The 14,302-nt window shown below is 43.3% G+C and overlaps 1 protein-coding gene across 4 annotated transcripts in view; it reads right to left on the bottom strand.

Moving 5' to 3' along the window:
- Positions 1-14,302, bottom strand: part of WDFY4 (WDFY family member 4) — a 415,677-nt gene that overhangs the window by 270,715 nt on the left and 130,660 nt on the right. For all 4 annotated transcript variants that reach the window (XM_084845114.1, XM_084845112.1, XM_084845113.1 and 1 more), the window contains one exon: positions 9,398-9,489. In XM_084845114.1, coding sequence (XP_084701240.1) covers positions 9,398-9,489 — 92 coding nt within the window. The remainder of the gene's footprint in view (positions 1-9,397; positions 9,490-14,302) is intronic.

The raw sequence follows: 14,302 nt of genomic DNA, 5'->3' as shown, positions 1-14,302 counted from the left end.
ATTGATCACAGATCAGTGACAACAAAGGGGTTGTGGGTGGTGGGGACTTGGCCAATGCTGGGAGGAGCAGCTCCTCCCAGCGCTGGCTGAGTCCGTTCGTGTGCCACATGCCACCCCCATGGGGATGAAGCTGGGGACACAGCCAGCATTGGGAGTAACGGCCTGCTTTCTCCAGGCTAAGACATGAAAGTCCATGCCTCACTCAGCCAGGAGAAAGGCTAAAAGTCAAAATGATGTCAGTGGCTGCCAATATGCCCAGTGACATCATGTGACCCATGGAGGGCCTGGTGGGGGACAGTTTGGACGGCCCACCTAAAGTATGTTTCCCAGCCCTGCTGTAGAGGCTGCTTGAAACAGACAGCAGGCTGCTGCCATAACACTTAGCACAGTACTTACATCTCACAGTTCTTCTACTTGGCATGGAGGAGCATTTCCAAACTAGCAATATCCTTTCTTAATGGCAGCTGGTACTGGATAAGCCATGTTACTCATTACAGTAGTGTTGAGGAGGGAAACTGTCTCTACATACGTATGTACATACATGCACTCAGCTTGCACTCTCTCTCTCTCTCTCATACACACACACACACACACACACACACACGCTATGGAAGGGGCAATAGCTCATTTGTAGACCATAGGTTCTGTCTGTAGGTCCAAATTCAGTTCCTGGCACCTCCAATAATAGATTTCAGTAGATTCAATAGATTTTGAGACCCTAGGGAACCACTGCCAACTAAGTAGAGTAGACTGAGAGAGGAACCAATAGTCTGATTTAGTAAGTCAACTTTCTTTGAATTTGGTGAATCCTATCTATCTGTTTGTCAGGGTGGAAACTGAGCTGATAGAACCCCAGAGCAGTTCTGATTCTGAGGTGGATCAGCAATCCGTGGGAGAGGAGCCAGCTCATCCCTCACCGGCACAGCAGCTGGCAGAGATTCCTCCTGCTGGCATTCCTGAGATAGATAGTGATCCTAGCAGTGAGAAAGTGCGGGAACGGGGCTTGCTAGATGCTCGACGCAGACGCAGGGAGCGACGAGTGATGGAGGGTGTGGAAAGGAGGCATAGCGCCCGTTTGGCGCGCAAGCAACAGCCGCCTCCCGTGGACCCAAGGGAAAGAGGGAGGATCTCTCCCTAGCCCATAAGTTCAGGGTCTTCAAGTGACTCTCCTTCAAATGGGGATCAACTGCCTACTCAGAGCATAAGCTACTCTGCTGTTCCTTGCTTAGTCGCTGGTGACTAGCATCTGAAAGAGTCATTAAGTTGTAAAAGGATTAAAGCCTTGAAAAGAATCCTTTCGTCTGTGTCTTGAGTTGGCTATTGGAGTCTACTACTGAAAGAGGCCGCTAGGGCGCTCCTGACACTGTTTTGGAAACACACCTGGATAGTATACCTTTAAGTACTGGGGCTCATTGAAAGTTCCAAACAAGAATAGATTAGTTGGCTGACAGAATTAGAAAATTAGAGTGACCAGGGAAACATGTAAAGAGCAAGCTTGATTTAATCTAACGTTTAATCTTTAAATAAAACCCATCCCTGCCATCCCTGCTATGAAAGTCAGCTCACAACCTTACCAGAAAAGCTCTGTAGTTCAACGTCCAGGAAGATCAGACTAGCAGGGGAGCTGTCCAGCATAGAGCACAGTGAGAAAGATGTTGCTTCAGCAAGGACTAGGCTCCAACCGAGCAACTTTATAGGGAATGCTGATGCCCCACCCCTTCCTGGCTTGTCAGTGTATGCTTCCTCCTCACAAGTAGGGCTCAGAGTTAGCTGAAATGCTGCCAGATGAGCACTGCATCTCCAGCTCTGAGTTTTTGTGTGGACCTGCTGCCGCCTTTGTTCATGGGGTCCTGGCAGTGAACCTATGGGTCTGAAGCAGGGGAATGGGACCAGTCCAGGTGCCTAGGTTCCTTCAATGCCACAGCCACCTTAAGTGGAGCATTGCTTCCAGTGATGGTTTCAGAAAGGCTATCAGCATTCTTTGATAACTTCTCCTGATTCTCACAACCACTAGGACCAACAAAAGGATCCTCGTCCTCTTCTGAGTTCTCCTCAGGCTCCAAGGCTGTCCTGGCAGGAAGGTGGTGGGACATGACACCATCCCCCCCTCCACAGACACCTCTCTCCTGGAGAACTAGGCCTGGCTTGTTTGGATATCTATTGTAAAATTAACAGAGGAGGTCAAGAGCATATACATCAGAGGCAGGTTCCTATGAACAGTCCTCAGGGCTGTATCCCTTCCAGTCTATTAAATCTTGGAGATGGCTATAGCAAAGATGAGAGTCCAGGATTTTGGCTGCTTTGAATACCTCCTCCCCCTTAACTTGTATTGGTGGCGGTGGAGTCCTGCGGGTCTAGAATGGATGAGGTGGTAGGTCAGGAACAGTGGGCATAGGGGTGCATGAGAAATTCATTTCAGTTCATTTTTTATCAGGATTTGCCCAGTTTGCACCTTCCAGACCAAAAATGGTTGAAGTCCATACATTTCCAAGATGTGATTTGCAGACCCCCAAAATGTGTTTGACAGTATGTGTACTTTTGAAAAATATGAATGACTGTGTACTATTTAAAAATGGCCATAAATGGACTTCCGGCTGGGACCGATGTCACTCTGGCAGCTTCCCACAGGTCTCCGTGGGAGCTTTCTCAAACAGCTTTTTAAAAGGTTGAGAAACCTTTTCATCTCCCCCCTGTGATTGAAAGGGGGGGGGCAAGGCAGTAGCCCTGGACAACATCTTGGAGAAAAGTAACCCCCACGAGATAGTGGGGGGGCTGGATTCCAGGATTATCTTCCCAGAGCTTTACCAACGCAAAAAGCTGTACTGAGACTCCAATTTTATAGGAGAAAACAGGGCTGATGTGTTCCATAATAATATATGCTTTAAGAAATATCAACAACCTCTGAGGGATGATTTAAGAAATGTTAACAATATTTGAGAACATCTGAGGACCTGTAAGATCTGTTTGAGAGAAACATGTCTGCGCTGAGGGGAAGGAAGGAGCTGGCATCTACTCCCCCCGCATCCTCTGTGTCAAAAGTGTCAAAAACAGAAGATATAGGGGAATTATTTACGCTGATAAAGACTTTATCTTCGCAATTTACAGAACAAGTCAAAAGGTCGGATTTAATCCAAATTTCCATCACCGCCCTGCAAGGAGCTGTAGATTTAATTAATGCATCACGGCAAAAAATTGAGACGAAAATTAACGAACTTAAAGACCGAGTGGCAGGAAATGCAACTAAGACACAAATTTGTTTTAAAAATATATCTGATAGAATCTCTCAACTGAAGGCCTTCACAAAAAGATCCAATGTATGTATTATTGGGATTTAAAATCTGCCTAATGATGTAAAATTGCCTATTTTTGTGGATAAACTCTTGCATGAGATACTCCCTATTCCATCCGATTATTTACTTGATATTGAGCAGGCATTTTGTGTGCCAAATGCTAAAGGGACTGATTACACAATCATAGCTCAATTTGCAAAAGTCTCCACAAAGAATTATATCCTGCATTTGGCAAGGGAGGCTGGAAGCCTTTCCTGGAAACAAGATGAAGTTATGTTATTTCCAGACTACATCAAAGAGGTGGCGAATAAAAGAAGGCAATTTATCAAAACAAAGAATATGGCAAAACAAATGAACTTACAATATTACTTAAAATATCCTGCTACACTTTGTATTGTGTCTGAAGGTTAGGTGAAGAAGTTTCTAAATCATGAAATGGCAGAGGCATGGCTTAATGTAAAAATGCATGAGAATTGTTACAACCCCATGAACTGGAATCTTTAAACAAGCTTTGTTAACTGTTTGTGTTTAGTCTACATGATCCAGGCTAATTCAGAAGATAAATTATTATATTTATATTGGTTTACTCTCTTTCATCTTTTATTTTTTCTTGCTTTTCTTCATATTTTTATTGTAAAATAGATAATATATCTAGTATAAAATATATTACTGATGGTTGAAGGTTTATATTAAGTTTTATTATTATATAATACTATACATTAGTATTATTATTAATAATAATAATAATCTAGGCTACTGGGAATGAACTGTACCTGTTTCTTGGATATAAGATTGATGATATGATATAGAAATGTAAGGTTGTTTATTAAACTGTAAGATTCTTAAGGTTATAGATATAGTTTTTAAAAGAATGGCATTGGAGGCCGGGGGGGGTGTTGGAGTTTAAACTCAATTCTTTAAGGGGGAGGGAGAGGGGGAGGGGGAGGGAAGGAGAGGGAATTTTTCTTTTTTCTTCACTTCCTTTCCTCCTCCCTTTTCCCTTTTTTCTTTCTTTTTTCTTCTCTCTTTGTTATTGTGGTATCCTCATCAGAATATTGTACTGTTGAGAAATTGAAGTATTCATTAGGTTGTTGGTAATTTTGGTATTGTTTATTTCATTTATAAAAATAAAATAAATACAAATATATTCAAAAAATAGTTGCATTCAGCAGCTGTCAGCTTTCTGGAATAATAGGCACATGGCTGAAGAGCCAGGGAGAGCCTGGCTGAAGGAGTACTGCCTCAGTGGCAATATTGGAGGCATCTGTTTCAACAACGAAGGGTGACTTTGGATTGGGGTGCCTCAGGATGGGCTCTGAAGAGAGCAAAGACTTAGTTGCTGGAAGGTCTTTTGGACCGCAGCCAACCACTGAAATGATAAGTAGGTATATAGGAGCTGAGTCAAAGGGGCTGCAACTCTGGCAAAGTCAGGGATAAATCAGTGACAATATTTAGCGAAGCCCAAGAATTGTTGGACATCTTTCAGATGGGGTGGGGGTGGGGTGGGGGGCTGCCATTGCAGTATAGCATCCACCTTCTTGAGGTCCATTGTGATACCCTCGGGAGTGATTATGTGTCCTAACAATTCCACAGTTATCAGGTCAAGTGCACAGTTCGTTTTGCGAATAAGTTATTTCCCCATAGCCAGTTCAATACTCACTGTACATTTTTTTCATGCTGTTGGGCGTCCTTGGAATAGATGAAAATATAATCAAGATACACTATGAGCTCTTCTACACAAGGCTGTTAATTGGTTGTATCTACATTGTTTCATTGCAGAATTGAGATCCAAGCACTACACAAAGAGCATTTCCTTTCCTGCTTTTCCACTACATAACCTCTAGGTGGCATTTGGTGAAATAGCACAAATACACAAGTGGAAAAAAGCATTTTCTTATGTAGAAAATGCCTCATGTAAAAAAGCTCTATGACAAACTCATCAATAAAATCCCAGAAAACATCATTCATGAAGTGCTAGAATACTGCAGAAGCATTGCACAGTCCAAAAGGCATAACAGTGTATTCAAAATGGCCATACCACGTCCGGAACACAGTTTTCTATTAATCCCCATACTGAATTCTCCTCTCAGGTTCTCTCAGGTCCAGTTTGGTTAATATTGTGGCCCCACCCAGTCATTCTGATACATCTGGGATCAGAGGGAGCAGGTATCTATTGCAGATAGTAATCTTATTTAAGGCCTGGTACTTACTGCACAGTCTGAGTTCACCACATTTCTTTTTGATGAACAATATCAGTGCAGCTGCCAGCAAAGTGGAGGAGTGTATGAAGCCATGTTGCAAATTTTTGGATAAGAATTCCCTCAGGGCTGCTAATTCCAGTTTAGAGAAGGAACAGATGCATCCCACTGGAATTTGGGGCCCCAGAATCAAATCTATTGCGCAATTTTATGGTTGCTATGGTGATAATGTGTCTGCTTCTTGGACCCCAAATACATCTGTGAAATCCTGATACTTTGTAGAGAGTCTGGTGAGCTCAAGTGGTCAAAGACACACTAGGGTCCAAACAATTACTTTTACAACAGTCTGATCTGGATTCCAGTTTGCGAGTAATCTAGGAAATGGTAGGGTCATGGCAGACTAGCCAAGGCATTCCTAGCATTACAGGGAAGTGTGGGGTATCTACAATGTCAACTTGGAAGAGTTCTTGTTGGCCACAGGTCTGCAATTTTAGGGCAACTGTTTATGATGTCATTGGGCAGGAGGAGAGGAGTCATCCATCAATAGCCTCCACCAGGAGAGGTTCAGTCTTTGCCTACAAAGGGAGCAATATTGTCTCATGAAAGCTTTGTCCATGAAATTACTGTCCAGTCCAGAATCCACTAGAGTCTTTGTATAGGTTGGTGCCTGGCCAAGGGGCAACAAATATCTAAGCAGGAACAAGTGCCTGAAGGGACATGTAGCAACTTCAGCCCTCTGTCTGGCCACTGGGAGATTGTATACAAGAGCACCCTGGGGTGTTGTAGGTAAGCCAGAGAATACTTCTCACTGGGCATGGGTTTGGTCACCACCCTCAGTGCATTAATTCAGAGGCTCTTTGAAATTAGGTCAGCAAGTAATGTGGGCCAATTCATCCAAGACCTGTCAGACAATCCCTCAAGGAACTAGTCCATCAATGTCAGTTCATTCAAACCTAGGTCTTAGGCGAGTATCTGGAAATCCAGGACATACTCTGGTCCTTGGACCTTGATAAAGTTTCTGAATCTGTTGGTTAGCTGTCTCTCCTTCCATGGTTCATAAAACACAAATTTCAAGTGATCCAAAGAGCCTGATAAGTCACTGAGCAAAGGGCTCTGCTGCAAGATCAAAGGAATGGCCCATCTTGCTGCAGATCCTGTCAACAAACTAATGACAAAGACTTTCTGAATGTGGAGTTGTCTGGGAAGTTGTCAGCTGGTAGGTCACACAAAACCTTGGTTCATAAAACCTTACAAATAAAGATGGGGAGAAATTTATTTGGTTTGTATTTTAATACAAACTGACCTAATTTGCACTTCCTGAACTAAACTAACACATAACACAATTCAATTTTTGTACTTCTCCAAATTTTGAAATGTGGTTCTCTGATCAAAGAAACTGCACAAAAAGACATGCATTGGAGGAAATGCTGAACAAAAATGCAAACAATAGGAGAAATGTGTGCCAAAAATACATATGAATGTTTGTGTTGCCTTTTTACTGAAAAATGGTCAGGAGATGGAAACACAGGATGGAACAAATGTGTGCTTCAAAAAATTTGAAAGTTGTAGAAACTGAACCAGACATATTTGTCCATTCCATTTGTTTATTATTTATTTATTTTAGTTCTATACCGCTTTCTGAAGCCAACTAAGGCGATTTATAAAAAATCTGGAAAATAAAAACCACAAGCAAATAAAAACACAGTAAAACATTAAAAACAACATTTAAACCATAAGAATTTAAAAAGCCAGGTTAAAAAGATATGTCTTAATGCCATTCCTCAATGCAAAGAGAATGAGGATCAGTTGCAACTCCAAAGGGAGTGCTCCAGAGTTTTGGAGCAACACAGGTGACATGCAGGCCTCTGCAAGCACAGGTATCTTCAAAACAGCTTCTCCTACTCATCTTAATAACCAAGCAGTTTCATACTGAGATAGGTTGTCCATCAGCCTTGCCCTAAGCCATTTAGAGCTTTAAAGCAGGGGTGCAAGCAGACTCCAAGCCCTGTCTGTCGGCCTCCAAGACCCCCAGCATCTGCTGCCACCAAAAAAAGAAAAGGTGGGGGGGAACTTCTAGGAATGGGTTCTATAGTTCCTGCCATAGAAGCCTCATTCCTACAGCACCCTAGGAAGGAGTACTCAGAGTTTTCTGCCAGCTTCCTAGGATGCTCTAGGAACAAGGCTTCTATGGCAGGAACCATAGAGCCCATCCTTAGAGCATTTTTCTTTTTTCAGTGATGGAGGGAAGGGAAGTGCTAAAGCTGTCAACGAGTAGGTGCGTATATATGGCAGCGAGTGGGAGAAAGTGACTATGCTTGTTTTGTGTGTGTGGGAGTGAGTGAGTGGATGTCAGTGAGGATAGTTTGTGTGTGTGTGTGTGTGTGTGTGAAGGGAGCATAGGGGGACCCCAGACAAATTACGCCTAAGAGAATGCAGAATAAGTCAATATCAGAATGTATACAAGACAAATACAGTATGAGTAAGTGGTGTATGTGCGAGTGCATTGTATGTGAATGGGCATGCATGTGCATGTATATGTGTAGTATTCAGAAGCATTCCCACACTATGAACCTGATCTTTCAGGTGCAGCATACCATCCACAACAGGTTGAATCATAATCCCCAAACCAGGTATTCTACTGATTAACACCACCTCTGTCTTTTCTGGATATAATCTCAGCTTGTTCACCTTCATCTAGCCCATTATCAAATTTAGGCAACATTCAAGGTTGTTGACTGCTTCCTTGAGTCAGGTAACAAACAGCAATAGAGCAGAGTGTGATCAGCACACTTACAAAGTAATGGGTGAATGCTAACACAGCATAAACTGTCCGAGAAACATGGTATTCAGCAACTTACTATATCTCTACAAGTTCTCCTCACCCCAGGGCCACCTCAAGCTATTTTACAGCCTTAGACAAAAACTAAACACATATACCCCCATCTTATTGTATGTAAGAACAAGGAGAGCAGTGGCAATTGTGTTACTCCCCAAGCATTTTTATCATTTCCCCTGCTCCCTAAGTGAAGAAAGCAAGGGGAAATCACTGCATTTTGGAAATTATGTGAGGATGAAGCACACCTCCCTATTCCCCACAATCCTGTTGGCCAAAGAACTGGGGTAGGCAATTGTGTTTTCCCTGCTAGAGTTTTCCTGATTAGCCCAGCATCTGTTGACCTGCTGCCCCAGGAATCTTCCTGCACAGCCTACAATGGTGGGCCAAACTTGTCTGGTCATAGTTCTGAGAAGCAAAAGGTGAGATAGTAGTGATAGGTTTGAGTTTGGGGAGAAGAGGTCCTTCCAAAAAAATTACTTTTCTGAATACTTTAAGGTTTTGAGCCTTCTTTAAAATTAACTATCTTCACTCAGGTTCACCATCCGCTTGTCCACACAGTTCTGGATTAGCATAGATAGGCCCAATAAACACGAAGGAGAGATTTAAAAGAGAGGGACTACTTTGGTTTGGTATGTGGGGGATATCTTTTAACAGGTGCCAGGAGTAAAAAAAATAGAAAAACACTCTTTGCAGTTGCATAGGCTGTTTGTCTCCCAGGAACTTTCACCAGCAACAGTGGAATTATGGGAGGATGTTCTTACCATTCCATTAGATAGCTCAGGCATGTTGTTGTTTTTGAGACATTTCTCTTAAGGAAAGTCTATGTGAAATCACAATGCAACAGTTTATGGCTTTCCAAAAACTGGCTCAAGTGAGAAGAGCACATGCAGGATTTGCTCCTGTAGAGAAGCAGCTGCTTCTGCTGAGCTTTGCTCCTATTGCATCAGTAGCTGTTCAAGACAACTGCCTATAAAGCTATAATGCTTCGGCTTGCTATTTCCAGGGATTTGTCAGCTACCTGGTCACTTGCTCAGTTAAAATAGAACCACATGAAAATTCAGCACAGTGCTTACCATCTCCAAGTGATTCTGGAACATTATCCAGGCAGGTTTGACTTTCATCCACAGTGGAGGGGTATAAAGTGTAAACCAAGAACAAGCCAATCCTTTGAAAGAAAGAAAAAGAAAGAAAGAAAGAAAACAGATTTTTGCATCATCACAGTTCTAGCTGCACAACTGACAACACTTAGCATCTCTCTTGGGGTGAGCCTCACAACACTATTTGAATCAAGTATTAATAGATGACTGTTCTTTATCACAGAATCCTGTAATGCGGCACCAAGTTAATTCAAGGAATTTTGTTTGCTAATAAATCTGTTATCTAGAGGTCAGAAGAATCAATCTCCTCACTTTAAGATGGTATTGCTGTATTATCATGAAAATAATTTAGATTATAAAGCTCACACTATGATCAATTAGAGATGGGAGAATTCCCAAAGATTAACTTCTCTCAGATTAGGGCAAAAATTACCTGAGTTGTTCTGAAAAAAAAATCCAATTGGAAAAACACAGAGAACAATTCAGGCCATTTCTCCAATCCAATCTGTTGGCTCAGAGGTCATAGGAGTCTCTTTACTGCCCACACAGGAATGTAGAAATACATTTATTCTGAAGGAAGTGAGAAAAGGGTATTTTGTGGGCCAAATCCAAGGAAGGGAACAAGTCCGCCCCCCTTGGAGGACCCATGTGTGGGTAGCCCTGCTGTCTTCCCCTGGATTTGGCCTATGCAGCATTTCACACCTCATCTGTGTTAACAAAGGAAAGCATCTCCATAGCTTGGAGCAGGATTTGGAGGCTTTTAAAATGTCTTCTTTGACGTAAGCTGTAATGAGCCCCAAAATTTCTTTTCTGAGTCTGGAGAATTTCACTGGCACCTCTACTGTCAATTCCATCTTCTCCTTAGATAGTTTTTTTTTGGGGGGGGGGCATATCTAGATGGACATATTGAGATAGCCATGGGACTTGGTTTTTGTCCAGTTGTGCCCAGCTGGTTTTCCAGTTTTGGGGGTGCTAAAGAACTGAGGTGGGAAAGAGGTGAACAATTTAAACTGACAGTGTTGAGGTAGAGACTGGCAATGATAAGGAGAACAGAAGCTTGCTATCTACTGTAAAAGTATTAACTAAAATAATTTAAAAAAAATTTTGAAGGTCAGATCAGAGGCACATCTATCTATCTATGATAGGGATGGGCAACATCAGCTCATGAGCTACATGCAGCCCCCCATGGCCATTTATGCAGTCCCCCTGCCCCAGCTGCTGCTGAATTTGCAAAAAAAATGCAACGATTTTGCAAGGCAACAAGGCGTGCAGGGAGTGCACGCCTTGTTTGCACACAGAATCATGCTCCTGGGAGGCTTCCAAGAGTCTCCTTTTTCTAGGATTGCAAAAGAGGTGCCTTTGCCTTGTCCCTGAAAAGCAATCAATTGCTCACAGCCTATCACCTGTTAGCTGGAAGAAGCTGGGAGAGAAAGTAGGCACTGGAATCAGTCAAGGTACCCCACCCTCCTAACTTATAGGTGATCAATACTGTCAGCTCTGGCAGCACCGATCACAGTTTGGTTGGGATGGAAGGCACCTTAGCAAATGCAGTGGCTGGTGTGATCATGGACTCCTGGACTGGGGACAGTGTGTGCACAAAGGCTTGAAAGGCTGGTATGGTCGTTCTCAATCACATAATAAGGTCCAGACTGGGACAGACTTTCCCAGCTACAAAATGCAGGAATTTATTTGGGCACTACAGTGGTGACAATTAGATCCCTGCATTTGCATTTCTTTCGAGGAGGGGCATAGCTCAGTGGTAGAGCACAAGCTTTGCATGTATATGGCCCGAGGGTCAATCCCTGCCATCGCTAGATAAAGGATCTCAGGTAGCAGGTGCTGGGAAAGCCTCCAGGGAGCTGCTGCCATCAAAGTACTGGGCTAGATGGGCCAACATTCTGACTCAGATTAAGGCAGCTTTATGGTACTGGGGAGGAGTCATAGCTCGCTGGTAGAGAGCCCATGCTTTACATTGTTCAGTCTCCCATTAAAGTATCTCAAGTAGTAGGGCAAAAAAAGGCCTATTCCTGGGACAATAGAGAGCTGCCACCAAGTCATAGTAGATACAACAACAACAACAACAATAATAATAATAATAATAATACTATGCTAATTATACTAGGCTAATTATACTAGGCTAATAATAATAATACTATGCTAATTATACTAGGCTAATAATACTAGGCTAATAGTAGCAGCAGTAGCAGCAGTAGTGGTAGTAGTATAAGGAAACTTCATACATACATTCATATTAGTGTAGAGCCTAAGTATCACCTTGGTGACACTTCAGTGCAAATTTGGGACATTGTGTTTGCAGCCACAGAAGAAGCAAGGCAGTGGAGGTAAATTGGCTTCTTGTCATGCCCCCATTGGAGGAATTCTCCTCCTCCAAGGAGCTAGAGCTCCCAGAGATAGATGTCAAGGAACCACCCATACCAGGAGACTTGAGGGAGCCTGGGCCCTCAGAGATGACCACAGATCCATCTTCACAGGAGGAGGGGAGCCCTGCCTCTGATGGTTGCCTCTGCTGGGCAACCACCTAGCCCCCAAGAATGTCGTTGTCTCAAGAGGCAGGCCAGTAGGGCTCCTTTGAGAAGGAGTGCTCAGTTACAAAGGAGGGTTCTTCAGGAGGAAAGGACTTCTCAGGACTAAGGCTCTCCTTCTGATTAGGATGTTTGCCAGAGGGTTGGAAATGAACTGCATCTGGCTCTGGAAGCTCTGGCTATATAAGTTTTCAGTCAGAGTTTACTAGCTGCTGGAAACAATGTTTTACTTTCAGTTCCAGGGTCCTGTATTCCTGACCTTGGCTTGCAACTGAGCCTCTGTGCTACTGACATCTGGACTCCTGCTTGATTCTGCTTTTTTGGATTGCATTCCTGTTTTGATTACTCTCCCATGTTTGGATCTTAGCTATGCCTCAGACCTTTCTTTTGGAAATCACCTACTTGCCTGATAATAGTGTGCTTTGACCACTGCCTGTATCTTGACTATTTCTGCTTTAAACTGATCGCATGGACTGATACCTCTGTGCTTGACTATGTTGTTGTTGTTCAGTCGTTCAGTCGTGTCCGACTCTTCGTGACCCCATGGACCATAGCACGCCAGGCCTTCCTGTCCTGCGCTCTCTCCCGGAGCGTGCTCAAGTTCATATTCATTGCATCCGTGATGCTATCTAGCCATCTCATCCTCTGCCGTCCCCTTCTCCTTTTGCCTTCAGTCTTTCCCAGCATCAGGGTCTTTTCCAGGGAGTTTTCTCTTCGCATTAGGTGGCCAAAATATTGGAGCTTCAGCTTCATTATCTGTCCTTCCAATGAGCACTCAGGGTTGATTTCCTTTAGGATGGACTGATTTGACCTCCTTGCAGTCCAGGGCACTCGTAAGAGTCTTCTCCAGCACCACAGTTCGAAAGCATCAATTCTTCGGCGCTCAGCCTTCCTTATAGTCCAGCTCTCACAGCCATACATTACTACTGGGAAAACCATAGCTTTGATTAGACGGACCTTTGTCGGCAAGGTGATGTCTCTGCTTCTTACTATGCTGTCTAGGTTGGCCATAGCTTTCCTCCCCAGGAGCAAGCGTCTTTTAATTTCATGGCTGCAGTCACCGTCTGAGGTGATCTTGGAGCCCAAGAAAGTAAAATCTGTCACTGCTTCCATTTCTTCCCCTTCTATATGCCAGGAAGTGATGGGGCCAGATGCCATGATCTTAGTTTTTTTAATGTTGAGTTTCAAACCAGCTTTTAAACTCTCCTCTTTCACCCTCAACAAGAGGCTCTTGAGATCCTCTTCGCTTTCTGCCATTAGGGTGGTATCGTCTGCATATCGGAGGTTATTGATAATTCTCCCAGCAATCTTAATTCCGACCTCTGATTCATCCAACCCGGCATTTCTCATGATGTACTCTGCATATAAGTTAAATAAGCAGGGTGACAATATGCAGCCTTGTCGTACTCCTTTCCCAATTTTGAACCAATCGGTTGTTCCATGTCTGGTTCTTACTGTTGCTTCTTGACCCTCGTACAGGTTTCTCAGGAGACAGGTAAGGTGGTCTGGTACTCCCATCACTTTAAGAATTTGCCACAGTTTGTTGTGATCCACACAATCAAAGGCTTTAGCGTAGTCAATGAAGCAGAAATAGACGTTTTTCTGGAATTCTCTTGCTTTCTCCATGATGCAGCGAATGTTGGCGATTTGAACTCTAGTTCCTCTGCCTCTTCTAAACCCAGCTTGTACTTCCGGTAGTTCTCAGTTCGCATACTGCTGAAGCCTAGCTTGTAGGATTTTGAGCATCACCTTGCTGGCATGTGAAATGAGCGCAATTGTGCGGTAGTTTGAACACTCTTTGGCATTGCCCTTCTTTGGAATTGGAATGTAAACTGACCTTTTCCAGTCTTGTGGCCACTGTTGAATGTTCCAGATTTGTTGGCATATTGAGTGCAGCACTTTAACAGCATCATCTTTTAGGATTTTAAATAGCTCAGCTGGAATACTGTCATCTCCGCTAGCTTTGTTGTTACTAATGCTTCCTAAGGCCCACTTGACTTCACTCTCGAGGATGTCCGGCTCAAGTTCAGTGACCGCACTATCATGGCTATCAGGGACATTCAGATCTTTCCTGTATAGTTCTTCTGTGTATTCTTGCCACCTCTTCTTAATCTCATCTGCTTCTGTTAGGTCCCTGCCTTCTTTGTCCTTGATCATGCCCGTCTTTGCACAAAACGTTCCCTTGAGATCTCCAATTTTCTTGAAGAGATTTCTAGTCTTTCCCATTCTGTTGTTTTCCTCGATTTCTTTGCATTGTTCATTTAAGAAGGCCTTCTTGTCTCTCCTTGCTATTCTCTGGAACTCTGCATTCAGTTGGCTATATCTTCCCCTTTCTCCC

The sequence above is a fragment of the Heloderma suspectum genome, chromosome 3 (genome assembly GCF_057233095.1).
Source record: "Heloderma suspectum isolate Gila_16-S chromosome 3, 16-S_ref, whole genome shotgun sequence".
Classification (NCBI taxonomy): Eukaryota; Metazoa; Chordata; class Lepidosauria; order Squamata; family Helodermatidae; genus Heloderma; species Heloderma suspectum.
The sequence above is the reverse complement of the archived record's forward strand: the minus strand, read 5'-3'. Positions and strand labels throughout refer to the sequence as shown.